The sequence below is a fragment of the Plectropomus leopardus genome, chromosome 13, assembly GCF_026936395.1.
Source record: "Plectropomus leopardus strain MGB_pleo_1.0 chromosome 13, ASM2693639v1, whole genome shotgun sequence".
Classification (NCBI taxonomy): domain Eukaryota; kingdom Metazoa; phylum Chordata; class Actinopteri; order Perciformes; family Serranidae; genus Plectropomus; species Plectropomus leopardus.
In genome coordinates, this window is record NC_142188.1 from 28,164,428 (window position 1) to 28,186,112 (window position 21,685).

Consider the following 21,685-nt stretch of genomic DNA (forward strand, 5'->3'; position numbering starts at 1 on the left):
TTCAGGTCAATAATGTGGCCATGTATGTTGCTGAAAATGATTTTAGCGCATTTGTATTCCAGTGGCAAGCTGCGTTTTCTAATCACTAAATCACCAAAGCTATCAAGGCTTCTGAGCTGAGCACCTCATGCTGGCAGGGTTTGCTGATAGGCTGCAGGCCACGGTAAATCAACGTTCCCGAGCGCTCTTACACACAGTCTCACAGAGGTCATAACAATTACATTACATACATTACTGAGTAGTTTGTTATCATTTGCAATCACTGAATTCACGTCATAAATTACACAGGAGTACTTTATCAAGTGCTAATTAAAAAAAGACGAGATTAAAAACAAAACAAGATTCTGATTCATTATGTCTGTGCATTTGTGGCAACGATATAAAGCTCTAGACTTGAAAATTAGGGCATACTGGGCAGGATTTTCGCCTTTGATAGGATAAACTGTCCTAAATTTTCCCTACTGAATATTATTTATTGACAAATAGCAGTCTGAGCTAAAGTCTGTCCCACATGCATGTGAATATCTGAAGCTGAACGCTGTGAACCACAAGTCAAAGTGTTCACTTGTCACTAGGTTTAATTCAAATTTTCAAAAACAACCCCCTTTTTTTATGGTGGGCTGCACATCGCTGAACTGAGACACAGAAAAGAAATTACATTGTTCCATTTTCCAGTTGCAAGCAGGAACCAAAGCCAAAGCAGATGAGCACTGCAAGGCAGAGCTGCACACCAAGTTAACCAAAGGGAAACTGAGGACACTCAGACCGTGTCTGACTAGACCTAAGGATAATTAAAACCAATCCAGAATTACCAGAATTAGCATACAATGTCATCAGTGCTGATAGCAAGTCTGCTTTTACTGGTAAGAGTCAAACTGACACACAGAACTGAAACCCACTGCAGTAAAACAGGAACCTACAGATTAGACTGACTAGTACATACTGTGTACCTGGTCAGAACATAGACTGTATAAATGATGGGTGTAGCTGACTGACATTGCCCAGTGGTTTGTGGACTGTTGTTCTGAAGGCTTGAGTTTACATTTCGCCCCTCACCCCCTTGGTTTTTGGGAGCCAGAAGTGATCATATTTGTAGAAAAGGTTGGAGCTGTGGAGGAGAGAGGGGTAAATCTGACTCACAGACTGTAGCAAAGACTTACAGCTTTTCACCCAAAGCTCCCCCTCCCTTAAATATGCATAACTTTGGGCTTTAATAAAGTACAGTTGTCATGAGTGTTAAAATAAGCTGCAGAGTACAAAACTGTTTTTGTACCAGGCTGAAACATGTTTATTTCTGCTGTAAAGTTGGGCATTTTAACACTGGGGGTCTGTGGGGATTTTTGTTTAGGAGCCAGCCTCAAGTGGTAATTCCATGAACTGCAGTTTTTTTTGGCATTTTCGTATCGGCTTTACTTTTCATCCGTGGAGGGTCACTGCCACTTGGGTCAGGCTCATGATCCGGGTCTTGGTGCCCCTAACGACCTTTGTGGGAATCAAGTTTTGGAAGCGGGTATTGAATCTGCAGCACCTGAGCAGACTTGTGAGGGCATGATTCTTTAAAATGATGGTAAATTATTAGCTGAATAACAATACTCAGTTTAGTGTAAAACAGGGGTATTAAGCGTTTTTTCAGGCCAAAGAAAGAGAGATGACCCAGGGACCCCATGCTATATATAATAAGTTGAACTTGAGGTAATTTTGTGATTGTACTCAGGTATTCTCTTGTTTGCAGTTGTCTGTAGCTGCCAAGTCATTTGAATTGGTCATTGTGTTTCAATAGTACATGAAAGTAAGCTGACTAGTTTACTTTGCTGATATGGATCAGTGCCTCACAGTAACATTGCATTAGCTAGCTAACATGGGTAACAGTAAGCCTATCATTAATGATGTGTACTGCAAATTAAAGGTTCGTTGTGGCCAATATGTCTTTTTCTATTAACATTTTGGATTTATAGAATAGAATAGAAATACTTTTCTATTAATCCTGTGAGGGAAACTGTTTTGTTACAGCAGCAAATAAGAGAGCAGCAAATGAAGAGAATATTTGTTAAAAAATACAAAATTATGCATATATATATATATATATATATATATATATATATATATATATATATATACACAAAGGAAGGCACTTGACATAGAATAAAATATAATAGAAAAAATAACAATAATAAAGATATTTACAGTATGCATAGAGAACAAAAACAAACAACAACAACAACAAAAAGATTAAAAAGAGCAATAGAAAAGTAAAAAATGTGAAAATAAGTGTGCAAAAAGTGAAGATGGATGTGCAAACATAGTAAGGTGTAATTTATTTTGATGTGTCATTTCAGACACATTTTGACTTAAAAAAATGAAGCAAAACAAAAAAAAAAAACAACCTTCCATTAACATTAATTAAATGGTCAAAGACTAATTTGGTGGACTCCCTGCAGTGAATCTGAAGATTGCTGAGGGATTGCGTGATCCCCTGAAATAAAATGTGCATATATTGGCAGCTACAATAACATTTTAAAGCTATTTTTGTTGTTGCTACATAAGTTTCTCCACAAATGTAAAAAAAAAAAGAGCTGACTGACATTAATCAGTGTTATAATGTCCACAGTGAAGTGACTAAAGTGCCATGACTTACAGGAGATTCACTCAAACACAACAATGATAAGCACAAAAGTAATCTGTACGGGATGTTTGAAAGCTCCCAGATTCATGAAATGCTGAAACAGTCGAAGTCTGCCATATGGTGTTTCCGCTAAAAGCATACATTTGGCAACATACTAGTGTGGCAGGCAACCTGCTACAGCACATTAATCCCAGAGCTGATTGTGCAAAGAGGCGCTTCACTATACAGAGAATATCTTATAGCAGGATTCAGCGAGACCCAGAGGGTTTGGCTTATCTAAAATGTGCAAAGTGCATTCTGAGCTTTGGAAATAAACTGTAAGAAGAGGAGAGGCTTCTCTTCACGGTAACAGACAAATGTGCACCAAAACATCCCATCATTCTCTCTGTATGACCTCTGCAGGGATTATAACACCAATTGTATGCAATGACTGAAACATGTGGAGCCGGATCCTGCTGCATCGTCTCCGCTCAGCAGCACCCTGAACGTGGCGATGGAATTTCAATGCTTCTTGTCTGATGCACGGGGAGTTGTTATTTGAGTATTGATGGTCCACGAGCAAATGATAAAACTGAGAACCTCTCTATCTCCTTCTCAGCTCATTGTATGCAAAGTGCTGGTGATGTTACAAATTAGAAACTGACATGAGTTGATTATGCTCCCTGCCTGTTAAGATAGCTCAGTGGCTGCAGATCCCAGCGGTTGTATATTTACGCAAGCAGTCTTACCTACTAATGAGGAGGATGGTGAACACAGTCCCCCCAGATACAAAGAAAGCCATGGCTACCGAAGGAGTGGAGACGCCAGGTGGAGTTTATCTGAAACAGAAGCACACAAAGAACAATCACATGAAATTTAGTGAGACGCAACAGATGATAATAGATTCAGAGAACACTGAGCGGGTGTTACTTTGAAAACCAATATCGTTTCAACCTTTTGATACCTGGAGCGACATCACTTTTCTTGTGGTGCATTCAGACACCTTTCAGAAGTATTTAAACCTTTGAGCTCTGAGCTAATTGGTTTGATTTCCGTTAGCAACACGAAGAATGAGCAACTTGGCAAGAATTGTCCCATAAATTGCAATAAATTAGTAGATTTAGAACAGATTTAATGTGTGGGGATCAGGCGGGGATTCAAGATTCAAGATTCAAAGTGTTTATGATATGCACAGTATGGAAACATGTTTCCGTGTACAATGAAATTCTTACTTTGCTGTCCACAGAATGCCTAACGTGTAGTGATGTGTGTTTGTGTGTGTCTGTACATATGTACATACATATGTATAAATTTGTGTGGTTGCGGACACGATTTCGTGATGACAACTGTATATAATTGCAGTGTATTTGTGGATAGTATCTTAAACATAATTAGGTCACAAAAATTTGATTTGTTGAAGAAACAATGATTATGTAACATACTGAAAATTAAATCTGCACTTTTTAAGATTGTGCTCATTCAATACAAGAAATAATTATTGATTTAAAAAAAAGCTAGGGCAGAAATGTCCATAGAACTAATTTTATAATAATCACAACTGTATATTTAAAGTTATTTTTACAGAATTATTGTGATTTTTACGCAGTTTTTCAGGTCATTTACTTTTTGTTTAACTTTCCTTTTATTGTTTTGTTTTGTTTTGTGTTTGTTTGTTTGCCAATTTTTAAGTAAGTTTCCACTTACATTTTACCAATATATTGTTAATACCTGTGTCATTTCTTCTGAAGTCACCCACTGGGTTGTTCCCATGTTTTTGGAGGAAATCGAGCCAGTTTGACCATGTTTTAAAGCATCTCAGCATGGATGTAAGATGGTACTTGTGACTCCTACATCTTCATTTTTCCAGAACAGTTTTCATTTGGCACATAATACAGACACAGAAATACCTTTTTATTGAGATGATATCTATCACCCAGGTAATGGTGGCTTCTAAGTGCCACCTGGTTATCCTCCACAGACACCATAATGTAGGACAATTCTTCAAGATGTATTTCTTAATCCCACAATAGCAATCCTCAGTATCGACATGCCTGAGGGACATTCTCTCAACAGCACAATGACCTCTTGTTGCTGACACCCCAACGCCAAGGCTGGCACTGTAAGCTCCAGACTTGGCTGAAAAGTAATAATGCAGTCTCCTTCAAAGAGAGTCGTCTTCCTTCCTATATCTCCGTGCTCACTTTCTCTCTCTCCCTCCATCCCTCATGCCTCTTTTAAGATGAAAGCAGACAGGAAACCTTCAGAGACTAGAATGACTTAACCACTGAGACCTGACTAATGTGGACGGCAAGCTGGGCTGTGGAAATATTTAATGTAAAGTTGAAAGTGAGCTTCTGTGGCTGTGGTGTTAGAAGTGACTTTACAGTGGAGCAGGCTTGAAATACAGTAAGACTTAAGGGTGGTAATGTTACCTCTCTGCCGCTTTAATTACATAATACACAATGTGTGGTTCTCTAACACGTAAGACAAGGCCAGTGTTGGGGCAATAAAACAGAAAAGTCCTTGCTTATTCTTTAATATCTAGATTCTGCATACATTTACATGGAATCTGTAGACAGCAGGACCAGATTTTGATATGGGAAGTGCTTTGGTTTCAGTTTGTTGAGTGTTTGTAAAATTTGTAAAGTTTAGGCATGAGGTAAACAGTCCATGTGGAGAGCAAAAGAGGTGGAATACACTGACAAAAAAGAAGCACATGGTATTAGAGTTTTGTTTGTATAAAAAGTGCTATACAAAGAAAGTCTTACTGATTGATTGATCGTTTGATTGATTGGCTGAAATGCACTCGGAAGTCTTGGTGGGATACCCGCTGACTACACCAGATCAGCCCAAAATATTGACCAAAAGTCATATCAGCATCAGGCAGATAGCCAATCCGTTCAAAAGTTGCTTATGTATAGTTAACAAAACATAACTTTAGCCCTGATTTTCCACTAACCAACAGTTTTTGGAGCTCCTAGACAAAAGTCACGGATCAGAGAGAAAGCAGCATTCACTATGGACTCGCATATCAGCACTCAGTGGGAACTGCTCAAAGCTGCAAGCTGAGAATGTGTGTGAGTGTGTGTGTGTGTGTGCGCGCGCACGTGTGTGTGTGTGCGTGTTTGCGAAGAAGAGATACAGATTGACAGAGATCATGCAAGGGATGGTGGAAGGTGGACTATTATACACATTGTTACTGTAGGTTATTAACCTAATAACTTACTCGGAGAACATAGTCTTGTCACTTAATGCAAATTAAAAAAAGAGAACCAATGGAAAACAATGCTCAAAATTTGGGGCAAGTATTGACAAATGAATAGAGGCTGTCTGGACATAGAGACCACGCCTTGTAAACCATCCTACCCATGATAGTGTTGCACGTAATTATGTCCCAACAGATTCTGCTGCTCAAAATATGCCAAAATAAGACATCCCAGCACGCTGAAAAGACGCAAAACAACAGAATGATTGTTTTAGTCTATTGTACCACAGTAACAAAATTCAATATGCAATTTTGATTTGTAGTCAGAAATAAATTTTCTTTTATTCCTGACATTAATTCTCAGAGCTACAACTCCTGGCAAACTACAATTTTGGTAGCCAAGCAATCAACCAAAACACAGTGCACACAGCTACAATTAGGACTTATCTACATACTGAGCAATTTTCTGTTTGTCCCTTTGCTGCCAACTTTGTCACAGTCAAACAGACTGCAATTAATGACATTTTGTGTCCCCGAAGAGAAGCAGAAATGTTTAAAGTTTTCACTCACTGCTGATGAACTCGTTCGACAGCCATGCTTTAATAACTCATGAGCAGCTTTGTTAATCTAGCCTTGATAATACATGCAGTCCAAATTCAGCTCATATTCTTTTAATTTTTTTAAATCATTACTGACAATCCTGCAATAATAAATTCTACAATCACATGCAACATTTTGTTTTTCTATATTTTGCCTTCCTCACAGGTGCAGCATAGATATGAAACAGTAGAGAGCTGACAGGAGATGATGGCAGAGAGATGGAGGTGAAACAAATGTCCCAGTCTAAGAATCATACCAGGTTTGTACCACATAACCAGCATCTCAATCCCCACGCCACAGGGAAACAAAAAACTACCTGCATTTCTTTTATGGCCTGTCAGTGAGACCCCATTTGTCACAAACTGGCTCCTGGAATGTGAGAAAGATGAAATCCATACAATAATTAATAACATACATGATTGAAAATGGGGCATTAGCCAAGTCAGTAATGAAAGCCATGTATGGATGTGTGTCAAGTGCACAATTGAGGTGTTGGAGGTGCAAAAGTAAAAGGCAATGATGTGGGGTGGAGGTCTGCTGTAGCAAGGAAGAGACAGGGTTAACACACAGGGGAATAGCCTGGAAGACCCAGGTGAGCTCAATCAAGCCAGTGACCCACCTATGTCAGCCACCTGCCTGATGAGGTTGGCCAGGACCAGCCCAGTCACCAGGATAAAATGTTGGCATTGTACCTTTCTGCAAACCACAGATGTTACATTTTTATATTTTTCTACTTATGAAGTTATGAACCCAGTTTCTTATCTGTAGAAGGAGCTAGTGGGTAGCCTGACACAGAAGTGTGACAGCTGCCAAGAGGTAGACCACTGTTCAAGAACAACAGTGGGTGTTTTTTAACAAGAGTTTGGTATATGTCCAGCTGTGTTTGTGGCAACTACAGCAGGTATCTTAAGCCAAAACATTATGTTTTCATAACCTATCCTACCTTACCATACATAACCATAGCTTTGTCACAACAGAAAATTGAAGATTGAACTATGAAGTTTCAAAATGGTTGTTGTGTATATAAGATATATAAATGTAACATGCCTGTTGTTTGCAGAGATGTACAATGCCAACATTTATTTTGGTGACTGGGTGGCCAGGACATCCTCCAAGGGTGTCAAAGAATCAGTTTAATTAAAAAAGATAAAAAGGGAAAGCCGTTTTATAGGCTATTTGGATGTATAAGGAGACATGGACACAGTATTGGAGGCAGACTTCCCTTTAGTCCTATGAAAGTTCCTTGTTGGTGCATGAAGCCAAAAAAGCTCTATTTCCATGGTATGAATGGCCCCCTTAACTTCTGCATTAGAGCGAGCATGGCTACCTTCTGTCAGCCGAATGGTTAACTTCTGGTTAAGCATATGCTAACCTGAATGGAGATAAAATGATTTGATATTTCAGCTCTAGAATTTCAAAATGTTATCAGATCAAATCAATTGAATCCAGAAAGTGAAAAAAAGTCATTTCACAGGGTTGAGATGCTCAAAAATTTTAACTTATTAACAGATTTATTGACATCTCATTCACATTGTAATTGTATGGGAAAAACTCTTTTAGGGCCCAATGGCATCACATGACGGATGTGGACGGTGTCATTCCACTTTTGTCACCTTTTGCGACCTTTGGTCACCGTAAAATTGGCTTCAGAACCCGGCACTCTTCCTAGGGGGCTTGATAGGCTACCATATAGAGTGCCCCAGGAATGATGTTGGACTTTGGGTCATTGCAGAAAATAGGCTCTGTGGTAAGCCAGTGTTTATGACACTTACATGTTTCATTCAGCAAGATAATCTTCACAAATGGACACCAGTTTTTAGATTTTGTAAACCAAAATGCAATCACCAGAAGTAAAAAGCTATTGCTAGGCCAAAACAAACTACACTACAGTTGCGTCCCTAGAGCTACAAGGCTGTGAAGCCGTGTCTGGTGCGGTTCAGCGTGATGACATTCTGTAGTCTTATTTAGCCACTTGTTGGCAACTGTCTTTTTAAAGACACATAAACGCTTCAAAGTTTGTGAGTGGGCTATTTACTGATATATTTTATGTTGTCGAACAAAATGTAAAAGTCCTTTAAGCTTGTGTGAACGACAGACCTTATTTCAGGCTTCTAAACGAAAACCAATTCAAAAACCCCACAGACTTTGAGACAAGCGAATCAGAGGTAATGGAATGCTAATTTATTGCTGGATTTTAGGTTTCTCTACAGTTCCAAGAAAAAAAGGTTTCAAAATACCAATGATGCTTAATGTCACAGTTTTAATATAAAGCAGAAAATAGTGAAACTTCAAAAGCGGTAGTCAATGAATGACAAAAACATTCAATGAACATGCAGTCAAGTAACCTACTGTACCTTTAGTTCAGTCTCTTGGTGATGTCTTCAGCTACAGTATTAGTAAGTCAAGCAGTCTCTTTACTTTCTTTAGGTTATTAGTGTAAAATGAATTAAACTTTTTCCCTTTTGAGAGATTAATATTAAAATAGAATCCATGCGCTGCTCATGTGAAGAGGCAGCTCAGTAGTACACACTCTGTGTGGTAGTCCAGTAAAGTGAGCTAAACGAGTTATACAGAATATTACCATCATGTAAAGCCTAATCATTTAAGCTTCTTTCAAATTAACAGCTGCTAAAGCAATATTTTTGCAATGCTTTACATTAGCAAGAAAAATAAGATCAATCATCATATTTCCACTGCGTCCATCTCCTCGCTGACCTGTCAGTCACTGCAGACTGAGCAAATGACTGAGTGTGCTCTATTCAAACCCCAGCGTACACCACTTCAGAGTGATTTAAGCTCAATGAAGGATGTTAAAAACCAAATATAAAAGTGTTACTTTTAAACAGATGCACTGGAGACTGTATAAACTCAAATGCACTCAATGTGCTGCAGACTTAGGGGAATAAGTGGGAATTTATTTTCAGCATTTTAAAAGCACAAGAATCCAGAGCTCAGAAATATTTTGATGCATAACATATTCATTTTTTCCCTGCTCCAGCAAATACTAATTACAAGGTGCCATTTTGTACGTTAAATACTTCAATTACATGTATTAGACATTCTGTTTCTTCCTCAGCACTTATGCATGGACCCCTACTGTGGACTGCCATTATACATGATTACACATGCAGCCTGGTAATGCATTAAAAGGTCTGAATGACGCCCACTCATATGGAAGCAATTCAGTCAGTGCATTACAGCACATAACCAGGAGATCTATTCATGGCATCAGGGATACCCTTTTAAAACTTAAACTGCTCATTCAATGCAAATGCTTGACTGCATCTGATAGCGATAGGAATGAATGTCAAGAGGATAGTTTTAGAGTAAAAGGCTCCTCTTCTGATTGGTATCACATTCAAACTACAACACAAAAGAATGAAAAAGATAGAAGATTCTTGTTGTACAGTGATATGATATGTACAGTCTACATGGATTATTTAAATCTGCTGCTACAACAATGCTTTTTGGTGTGAAAAGTGTCTTGCAAAAAGATGATTTGCATGCTCCAGTGCATGGATGACAGCGTTACCAATCACATACTGATCAAAATTAGTTTTTCCTCCAGTGTAAAAAGGGAGAAAATACTCAAATTAGCATGATCCACGCAACAGACTTGCAAACAGCTAGAGTCCTGAAGTGCTTTTGATCATGCTGATGTGTCCAGTGTTTTCTACAGAATTGGTGTATGTAGTGTGTATGTGTGTATGTGTGGTGGTAGCTGATGATTGGGGGTTGAGGTAGGAGTAGGGGGAGAGACTATGTTTTTTTTTTTAATGGGTGTGTGTCACTTTTATCATTATGTGTCCCCTCACTAAATTCTGAGGTTTTTTGTGGATCTGTGAACATAGCGCAGGCAGAGATCGCTGTGAGTTCTTTATTTCCTCAGCAGCAGTTTGTGCATCACAGAGTGGATAAGTGATCTGTAAAGTCATTCAGAGCTGATCAAGATCAACAAGGGGAGCAGCTGCTGCAAGTGAATGGAATTTTTTAGATGCAGCGGAATGAATGGTTTCAAAGAGTCACTTTTAATGGGCCTGACATTCTGCTGCCCCATCTGTGCTCAGAGTATGCTCTGCACTCCGAGAGTCTGATACAACACATAACTGAGCTATATATATATATTGTTTTTAGAGCTGGACTGTTCATTAGGAGCATATTAATATTAATATGCTCCTAATGAACAGCCCAGCTCTAAAAACAAAAAATCTATTTGTGGTGACAGATGTTTTCATCATGGCTAGTCCAGCATGTAAATTAATGTGGTGGATACCCTGGTGTCTCCTCTCTTCCCTCAAGCAAATGTGTTTTTCCTAGAGAGGTAAATGTATGACCTGCCCCACTGTGCCTCTAACTGGCTTACCCTGACATTCTTAGCCAAACCCCAACCAATCTCACTCCTCATGTCTTAACCAAACCAACCCATACCAACAAATGCAGTGGTCAATCAATTATGCAATCAATTATCCACCCTGCTAATGCACTGAGTTGCTCACCCTACTCTCTCTCTCCCTCAGTGTGTAGGTAGTACTTCTTGCCTTCATTGGTTGGATTGGTCAGATTTACGCAGAAGGAGTGAGATTGGTTAGGGTTACGATTAGAATGTCAGGGTAAGCCAATAAGAGACAGAGTAAGGCGGGCAATTCTTTCGCCATCCATAGATTTGCAAATTCATTTCCAAGTCGTTGGGAGTAGAGACAATGTGAGGAAGTTAGAATAATAAGAAGTACCACAGGACTCTTTGTTTAACTGGGGAGACAAAACCATGTCAATTTCCTCTTGTAACAAAGTTTTTGACTTCCATCATGAAAATGATTAGACATAAGATTGTTTGTTTCGTTGTCTGTATATGCCCCAGTTCCTCAGTAAATGGATCTGATGGATCAGACAGCAAATGAGAAAACTACAAAATAATTTATTTTTTTGTTTTCTCCCCATCAGATATAATTGAAATCATCTGTCACTGTCTGTGGATAAAGTTTTGAGCTATAAATAAAGTAAATACACTACACAAAATCAAACCTTTGTGGCATACACAACTTTAGACCACGATACACTTGTAAATATACACATGCAAAACTGTGCACATTAAAGCTGGCTGTTGATGACCACTGTTTTGACTCTAATCTTCAAAGCACCATATATTTGCTTACTTGTTATTTTAGGAGATGAAATCATAATTTATAAGCGCCCCAGGTTAGGCAGCGCTCCATCTAATGCACCTATATCTCTACTCTCTGGCCCGCGTTTGTCTGTCAAATCGGTTCTGGCATGCACCCGAGCTCAGTGACCATCATGATGAAGGACACTTTGACGTGGGAGGATGGGTAACAGCCCTCCAAAGTGAAGCCTGTCTTTCAGCTGTGTCTTCAACTGTTGGCGATTTGATTTTAAGCTGACTTGAAAAGGGCAGTGGCAAATATAAAAAGATGTGTCAGGCAGAACTGAGTCACTTCATCTAATTCTCTGGCTTTTCTCTCCTTTGTCGCTCTTCAAGGTACTTATTCTAGGCATACTGGATGAGTCACATCAATAGCATGACAACCTTTGTGGCCTGCAAGCTGCTAGTTCATACCCAAATTCAACCTTTTACCCCAGTTATTCTCATTTTTCCACTACAATAGCCATTTTTGAATGATGGCAGTGATTTTCCAGAATCATATCATTTAATCATACAAATATTGTTAAAAGGATAGTAAAGTTTTTTGAAGTGAGGTTGTATGAGAAAGTATAGAAAGTATATTACATTCAATGGATGTTAGTCGGTATGAGTTTGACACAGAAGCTAAGCAATCTACTGCCCTGGAGTTGACAACAAAACGGCAACAAAACAGATTTTAGCCACAGAAAAAAGTCCCACCTGAAGAATTAATATCATTGTAAATGTATGCTATATTGAGGGATTTTCTTAGATGGCTAAAATACATTTTTGTTGCTGACCCCATGATTCCTGTTATAGTGGCCCTTGTGCACACTGGTTACTCTTAAGGGCACCTATCAAAAAATTACAAAACAAATTGACAACAGAAAAGCTTTTCCTGTAAGGATCACATTTGCTAACGTTTGTTGCATGAAGTGTGTATCCAGTGGACACCAAAGCCACTTTAGCAGGAGAAGGAAAATTATGGTGTCTAGTTAGCTACTGTCTTGTTAACAATAGCACATTCACACAGTGTATTTGTATGTTAACATATCTTGTACAAGCTAAAAGCACATGTTGCAACACAGCTGCATATTAGCAGATATGTTTCCTTTTTAGAGTTAAGTGGGACTTTTTTTAGCAAGTCAGCTAGCTAACTATGCTAAAAACAAATTTGTCATGGACTTACCAAATGGGCCATCCAAATGCTATCCAAAACGGCTTCCTTGTTCAGTCATTTAGCCACTATTAATTACAAAATAAACACTATCTGGGTGAGTAGTGGTAGTGCTACATAGCTGCAACAGGCCTCTTTCACAGCAGACATTTTGACAGAAGCGCAGGTGTTACTAATAACACTAACGATGGCTCTGTTCTTTTCAAGTGCTCCGTTGAAAGTTGCAGTGAATGGGCACGCACTAAAACAGGACACTGAAATCAAAAGAGCTAAATGGAATTCAGCCATCATTAATTTCATTATTTACACCTGTGCTTTTCCTACTGTGGCACGTCAATAAAAGGCCTATTCCAGTAGGGCCCTGCTATTGTGGATGCTGGATCACAATCAGAGCTTACAAGTAGAACAGTACTATTCTTGCTGTAACAAATCTTTTTTTTGTGTGTGGGAAAAAACCCAACCTATTTACCCGTTTATCAATGCAAAACAGTACAACTGGGAATTCTCAGCCAAAATGATGTATTATATATATGCTATGGGCACAATTTTTTAAATGCTTGTTTTTACACTATACATTTTTCACTTAGAATTCAGGCATCTAATAGGAAAGAGGAGTGTAAATAGCAATCACTAAAGGTACAAGGAAATTATGTTGGGCCTTGTTCCCGGCCACTTTTTTTCTTTTGTCCAAATCTCTAGGGATGAACATATCTAACTGTTTATCACTGCTAACTTATTTTGATACTTCAGCTGGGGGGAAAAACAATACAGAGTACTTAACTTATACAATGGTCTCATAAATATATATATCATCATGTAAGCTTTGACCATACTTTAGCCAGTGATTGCTTTTGATATATTTCAAGCATGTTATTATCTTGTCTCGTCTACCAGCATCAGTAATTTAATATATGGTCCTGGCAACATGCCCTTACACCTTCAATCTTTGTTTTTTTTTTGTTTTTTTCATCAGATTTTACAATATGTTAACAAATAATTTCCCACGTATTATTGACCAATTCAGTCTGGTAGAAAAACTATGAAACAAGGACCAAAAAAAAACAGTGCCAACTATTAATGGGCTTGCCCTGGCCCTCTGCCACAATCATCTATAATAAATGAAAAAAAATGTAGTAGAAACCATTTCATGACACCATTTCAGATATGCTTTATACACACATAATATGAAAGCATTCTTCCTCACTGTCAAACTTCAGTCAAGTTCCCTTATTTTAGATTTCTTCAGAAATTCCACAAGTACACTGGAACAAAAAAAGCTCTTAAAGAATCCGTAATGTGAGAGTGATGGAATAGAGTGGGTATTTCACTCGAATAATCTTTGTCTCTGTTATCAAAGCATCTTAGCGATGTTGTCAGCGTAGGGTCTTTAAGGTTTTTGCCACAGTGTAACCAACATTTCTCACTAAAGTGGCTTCACTCTGTGTAGCCCTCAGCACACCTTTCGACAGAGACCTTTCACTTTCACTTTCTTTCTCGCTCGGTCTCTTTTTCCCTCTTTCAAACACACCACGGCAACGCCTCACAGAAACATTGGGGACTCTGTGGACTTCATCTAGGCGGAGGCCTCTCCTCCCCTTGTTTCATCTGTGGGTTTAGAAGTCTCGAGTTGAGTCAGGCACTGAGTGACTTCTACTTCTCATCATCTCAGACAGGTCTCCAGTGTCCATCGCTCTGCATTATTATTGGGATGAGTCAGCAGTGTTGCTGCTCAAACGCACTGTATGGGGAGAGAATCTGCGGGTTTGCAATTACAGCAGTGATGATAGTGGTGAGGATGAGGAGGAGGAGGAATCAGACACAATGGAAAAGCCATAAAAAGGAAATTATAATGATGGAGCAAGGATGGTGTGTAAAAGCAAAGTTCCAAAGTTCCTCACCACATCCTCACCACCTTGTTGCTGAGAATTAGATTAGAGGAGTTACAATGCACATGCTTGTATGATGAATATGAAGTTACAGACAGAAACACGTTTGCTTAACACAAAGCCTGGAAACAGGGAAACAGCTAGCCTGGCTAATTAACTATTTTAGAGTTGCGGAGCTGCGAGGATCTATTTTGAGCGCCCTTTATTTCAGAAATGAAAGTATCATTTTTTTCCCCATAGAAAATGTTACAGTTAAGCACTTCCACAGCCTGGATGGACCAACAAATTCTTACTCCAAACTCATAAAATACCAGTGCTGGGTCAGCAGCCCTACACATTGAAATATGACGCTCTAGTATCCCCCAGGGTCGTTTTTGAACACTTGGGTATGGCATGTCATTGAGTCTTTTCAAAATAAACTTCTGTTTTCACAAAGAAATGTATATTTTCTGCTTGTTAAATGTATACAGTCCCTTTTCAAAAATAAACTTAGTATGTGGGTAAAAACTTAATTTTTAGGTGTACTTCGTTTAGGCAAGAAAGTAGGTGGTTTCATCTATAAAGATGTAATTGTATAACCAGTGCTAAGGTACTTAAATGTAAAGTGACATATGTCGCTCGTGGAGTACGCTACACACTAACACTATGTTGTTATCAAAAGAACAGTACATTTTTTTCACACTGGATGAACAAAAAAAGGAAGAGGAAGAAAAATGATCACATTCTGGGTTAAAGTTTGTTATGTAACATGACTAGCTTGACAAACATCCTGTTAATGACAGCTACAGGGTGCCTCGTGCATCAGTATCTGACCCTGAGGGCCACTAACCAAGTGTCAGTATTTGACGAGTTGGGAGTGAGACAGGGGTAAATGTACAGTAAAAAAACGGTACCGCTATGTTTAAAAAAATGCCCAAGGTGGAACCCTTGAACATAAAAGCTTTTGGGGGAGAGGTTACTCCAATGGTGCATTTCTGTAAGAAAAATCCCTTCACCAAGCTTAGAATTCTGTTAAGTGTGCCACTAAGGTCAAGGAGAAGCTAAAAATCACACTGTGGAAACAACTACAACAATCTAAAGATAAAGTTAATTCACTTTTGGATGAATTCCCAACTGTGACAGCATAGTGTTTTGAATTCACTACTGCTCTGAATCTTGCTTCTATATCTGGCTTCCTCTTCAAAGGAATACCAAACTAAAATGACGGACAAAACAAAATTGAAATAATTTTCATGCTATAACCTACACCTATAGTGTCATTATTTTGAACAATCCTGTGTTTCTCTTTTATGTAACATTGAGAATGTCGCTTCTGCCACAAAGTGAATATAAATATTTTCCCAATATGTTAAACTTTTCCTCTGAGAAAAATAATGACATATGAAGACAGCCTAGACTCATTCACAATCCACTGAAACATACTGCATGTAGCTGCTTGAGAGCTTCTGGTCCATCAAGACCGCTCCTCTGGGCTTTGGCCACATTTCACATGTTATTAATATGTTATCCTTGAGAAGAAAAGCCTGTGGGAAACCAGTTGATCTGAAGACACATTTGGATACGGTGACAGCTCAAGAATGGACAGTACCAGAAGGACTTCGGCCATCAGATTGTATTACCAATGACACATGACACTGCGCCCTTGAGTCAAGGCAAGATCCCATAAGACAAAAGTCAGAAGTGACGAAACTGCTGCCGCGATACACCTGCACTGCAAAGAACCCAGTGAGTCTGAAAAGCTGCTTTGAATTCAGTGCTAAAAATAAAAACGCAAACAAACTGCGGGGTCATAAGGTCTGCACCTCACATAAGGGATGTGCTCCACAAGGCAACACTCCCATTTAGCTCGTTTAACCACAGAAAGCAGTCAATAAGCAGGTAAAAGAAGCAAACAGAGATAAATCAATACAAAAAAGAGAAAACTCAAAGCCACTCCAGTTCTTCAATATGTTGTTTGAGTCTGCCATATTTTAATTCTTCCATGTTGTCCGTCTGAGAAAGAAAGCACACCCCAGCTCTGGAGTTTTGATGATAACAGAGAGCCTTTCCATTATCTCTACACAACTCTATTTATGCAAATCTCATTCCTTCTCCCTCCCCGTGCCTTCTTGAGACGACCGGCCTGCACTGCCAGAGTTAAATCTGAAAGGCAGCTGGCAGTTTTATATCCAAAGAGAGACCAAAAATCTGCACCAATTAAGCACGTCTCACAATCTGTGCTTATTGCGCTGATTACAGGCATTATCATTGTGGTAAATATAGTTTGAGAAATTAGAAGAGGACTTGGGGAAACTCATCACAGGGCTTCGTGGAGTGTTAGCGTTGATTTTAATTAGTTTTTATCAGAGTGGAATCATTGCGTTGCTGGGAGCATTTGTCTGTTGACTTGACAGCTTAACTGTTTTTATCTGATGTGGAGCTGCTGGGTAAAGATTGGCCAAAGTAGACACCAGCGTTGATAAGAACTAATACACAAGGTTAGACTGGATTGTGGATGTCTACAGGCTGTAGTGTTTAACCCTGATAAATTCTCCATATACACTCCTGGCAACACACTTCCTGAAAAAAACCATAGCTATAAGGCAGGTTGCACATCACCCTAAGGGTGTCTATTAAATCCATTCCCGACCTTCACCTTCATGTCACTCTAATAACCGTCATCCTTAAAATCCCTCCAGTGCCCACCTAAAGGTTACAGTTTGCTTGATGAGCTCACTTGGATGTTGCTTCTATTATAAACTGAGCACAATCTCCAAAAAAAAAAAAAAAAAAAAAGTCCCTGTGGGGGAAAGTCAATCAAAGATTTAAGTGGTGGTTAAGCAAAAACTTGTTAACCTCCCAACCCTCATTCGCATCAACAAAGAGCAGCATCTATGCACTGGTGCACCGACAGCTTACACTGGCAGAATTAATTAAAAACAGCAGGATTTAAGGAGCGTGCGTGTGTGCGTCTGGATACACACACGCACACACACACACAGGGAGAAAAAAAAACATGCATTTGGATGTTAAGTAACACCGCCTGCAAATTTTGACTACGCATGAACATTTTTACATATTTTTGGCCATTTTGAAGAAAATATCACTCCATACTTTAAAGTTTAAATCGTCAACTGACTTTTGCATCCAGCCTGAATTAGACTGCACGCTCTATTCAAAGGCGCGCTGGTGAGAAAAAGGCGCACGACAAGACAACAAACGTCTCCAAAATCTGAGGCGCAGCAACCACAAACAGGTTGCCGCCCACCATTCCAACAAAAAATGACCCAAAATGATAAAGTTAAAGTCCGAACTTTACCTGGAATTTCCGATCGCAGCGAGCATTTCATATGTCAGCGCATCCTGCGAATAAGGAGTCCGCACCGTTAGAATTTCCCGTCAGATCGGTACTGCTGTGACCGTGACTTCCATCCAGTTTTTGTCAAACACAGCACCTGCTGATCCGCGCATACATATGCCCGCACAAACAACTGGTTGTGCTCTGTCAGCGGATTCCCATTAACCACTATGGGCTGGACGCGCTGCTGCGCAATGACGCACGCCATGGACTCGCGGCTGATTTGGAGTCTCCAAAGCTGCCCAAGATGAATGCCAGGAATATCTGTCATGATGATGTCGAGCTGTGCATTGCCCTGCCATTACAGTGTGAGGAGGGGAAGCAATATTTTAAGACACAACTGGGGAGTTTGTGTCTTTTATCAAGACATTCACACAAGACAAAGAGGCATTTGGGGAATATTTGACTCACAGCGTGTCACATCTTTGAAATCAAAGAGATCAGAGTGGGAAAATAATATTTTATGACACACAACACGTGCAGTATTTTATCATCCTCATCTCTATTTTGGTGCTTTGAAGAAATCAAGTGACATTAATCCTGTCAGTGCACGTTTAACGCTTCACAGCAGCACTTTGAGCTATTATACTTTCTAATCAGCTCCACAGATAGCTCCAAAATAGGTTGGCTTAAAATTCAAAAGAACCCTCAGGGGCTACAAGCCAGGGTAGAGAACCTTGTGCCAAGGTGTTCACCCCCTGATGGATGAAGCTCGACAACCTTCCTAGGGCCTCACCTCTTCGCCTCTGCGTGGTACACCGGGAACACTTCTATCCCAAACACCCCAAGGGGCTGTGATGGGAGGTCAGTCAGGCAGCAGCTGATCCAATCTTAGCTCACACGTGGGCCATAACTGTTGCCACTCAGTGGCTGCATGGTAGGGCAGGAGAGTGCTGGAGACCACCATTCAAGCGGGAGAGGGTTCAAGCCACTCAGCTGAAGCATGCTTAAGTAGGACAGAGAAGCATTTCCACTCATTGATGTATTAGCCTCTACCTCCAGGGAGGCTGCTCTCCCTCTGATCCGTGATCCCTGACCATACTGTGGAACGGAGAAAGCAGGAGGAGTTCCCTGTGGGGATCTTTGAGACATTAGCAAAATAGAGCTACAATATAGACTGCACTTTTTAAAAAAAAGCAGAGATTGCATGGATGCGGTTTTGTTCAGCTCAGTGACTAAAAAATTGTACAAGAAAAAAATCTAACACAAATTTGGGAAACAATTTCTGTTTTATGTAAATAAAGGGTTTAACAGTCAGGGGAAGTGGCATTTTAGGAACATTCACACTTTTTTTTTTACTCATTTGCACTTATTTTTGCCAGGGGGGGCTAGCAAAATCAAAAGGTCAAAAGCGCTGTGACCTGGCAACTGAAGTTGTATAAATGTGACATCATTGGTTTGTATTTGGCCCAGCACCTTTGTCACATCTCATCTGCCTGACAATATTCTGTCTCTATTTCAAGTTTTTATGAATGCAAAAATAAGGAAAGTAATTTGTCTGCTACCTTGAGGTAAGGATATAAAGATAAATCATGAACGTGACTATTATTAGTTTTTTACCGCAATGAGATATGATCTATTATTAGTGACTTCATTAAGTGGCCAATAACCTGGGGATGCAAAGGTCACAAATAAATAAATCTCAGTGGTCACAACATGAGCAATGGGGAAGAAAAGCATTTTTTTTCTATTCTATTTCTACAATAAAACAGTCTATTTTTTCAGATTTTTTGTTTTTGTCCTGTCAACAAGTGGCAAACTCTGAGGGTGAAGAATGAAGCCAAAGTGAAAGTGCCAAAAACTGCAGTTCCTCTGATGGCCATTTGAGGCTGGCTCCAAAAGAGAGTCAGCCCCCACAGATCCCCATGTTATAGGAAAATGCCCAACTTTAAAGCAAAAATAAACATCTTTACAGCCTGTTACAAAAAAAAAGCTTGGGTTCCTCTCGCTTATTAAAAAAAACAAAACAAACAGCAGAAATGAAATCAACTCAATGTAGCTACATAGCTACATCCATTTTTTTTATACAGTCTGTGCTTAACAATAACTTAACAATTTCACCTCCTCAGGCTTCTACAAAGTAGAGTATGTATGTAGAATCTGAGAAGGAAAAGTATTTTAACTGTTCGTATCCCACAGAAAAAAAAAGAGATTACTTAGGTCTTGAGCCAAGAACTTAGTAACCAGTGCCATCAGAATATGATTACATCATTTTGATGTAGGGAGTTAAAAATGCAGGTGAAAAAATATTCACTTTCACAGACACACTGTATGTCATAAAATATGGGAAAAAAAGAAGTACAGTCATGAGAGTATTGAGATATTGATACTTCTTAAAAAGCCAGCCTGTGCATCTATCCATTACATTAATCAGCAGCGAAATAAATTTCCAGAAATGCCACCTTCCTTGTCTTTCTGTCCTTGTAGAGTGTTACGGGCTTAATATCTTCTAAGTATCCTTGAAGTTCCCCGTGTCATCCTTTATGCATGTGAGAGGTAAAAAGATGAGGCCGCTGACTCGAAGGACACTAAGCTCTCAACCTTTTCGCTCAAACGACATGCCCCCGCTTGTGATTAATCTCTCTCTTATATCTTCTCTGTCACATTTGAATCCTGGTATTTCACTACGTGCACCTGAGCCCTCATTCATCTGCTGCTGCTGCTGCTTTCACCGAACCATTCTACACAGCGTTTTATAGCTATGTGCATGTTTTATGCATGATTTATGTGGGCCGTGTTCTTCAAGTTCCATCACTTAGACCCGGGTCACCAGAGGAGTCCAGATTAAAAGTGCACCCTGAAACCAAAGCTTTCAGTGCAGTGATCTCTTGAGTCCTCAAGGGGTCAAGTGTGAGATACATTATTCATATTCGATGAGTTACAAGCTACTGCATATACAGATATGTGGAGATGAAGATATTTTTCTAAGTGTGGCAGTGAAATAAGTCATGGGAATAATTCAGCTTCAACCATCCAATCTTGTCCAATTATTTAACATTTGACCACAGTGCCAGTAGAGATTGCCGGGATATTACCATTGCCATGCATTACGCAACATTTCAACACATACAATCTTTACCTTTAAACAATTCATCTATTTAAAAAAAAGCATTTTCAATCAGATGGCAGGTGACCTTGCCCTCCCCATCTGCGTGATGGATTTCAGCGCAAAGCCTCAGAAATCACTCATCCACAATTTATCAAACGCACAAGAGTGTGCAGCTCCGCTGAGCTGGTTCCATGTCATCGACTGCCCTTCTTTGGGAAAGGTGAAGATCTATTATCTATATGGAAACAATTTCTGGGCCATTGGAGCATCATTATTTCTAAACTGACAATAACATGTTGGCCAACAATTTATCTTGACTCTATATTTTGAATAATTCAGAACCATGGACAGCAATCATGTGAATAAAATAAATTGGATAAAATAAATAAACAGTATCAATGAAAAGATGCTAATAAACACATTTAGCAATATATAATCACATGAACCCAGAGTGAAAAAGGCCTGTGTGTAAGAAAGAATAATGTTTAGCAACTTGGAATAGGAGAAATTAATAAAACTCAATTTATAAAATGTTGTTTCATCATTCATTTCCATAATAAAAGAATTTCAGTGGATGTCATTTTTACTCCATCAGACATTTATGTTTTAAAACGGCCAAATTCAAAAGGCTGGTTTTTCTTTCATAACGACACATTTTATTTGTCACTTTGTGTTACAGTGGTATAACC

The 21,685-nt window shown here is 39.2% G+C and overlaps 1 protein-coding gene across 3 annotated transcripts in view; it reads right to left on the reverse strand.

The window, feature by feature from the left end:
* Positions 1 to 18,206, reverse strand: part of gabrzb (gamma-aminobutyric acid type A receptor subunit zeta, b) — a 67,852-nt gene extending 49,646 nt beyond the window's left edge. Inside the window, exons 1-2 of one of the 3 annotated variants that reach the window (XM_088086508.1) lie at positions 17,909 to 18,206; positions 3,352 to 3,441 (exon numbers count right to left, since the gene is read on the reverse strand). In XM_088086508.1, coding sequence (XP_087942634.1) covers positions 3,352 to 3,404 — 53 coding nt within the window. In that variant the 5' untranslated portion in view covers positions 3,405 to 3,441; positions 17,909 to 18,206. The remainder of the gene's footprint in view (positions 1 to 3,351; positions 3,442 to 17,908) is intronic. The other 2 variants (XM_088086507.1, XM_042501944.2) reach the window with 2 other exon arrangements.
* Between the last annotated feature and the right edge of the window lie 3,479 nt (positions 18,207 to 21,685).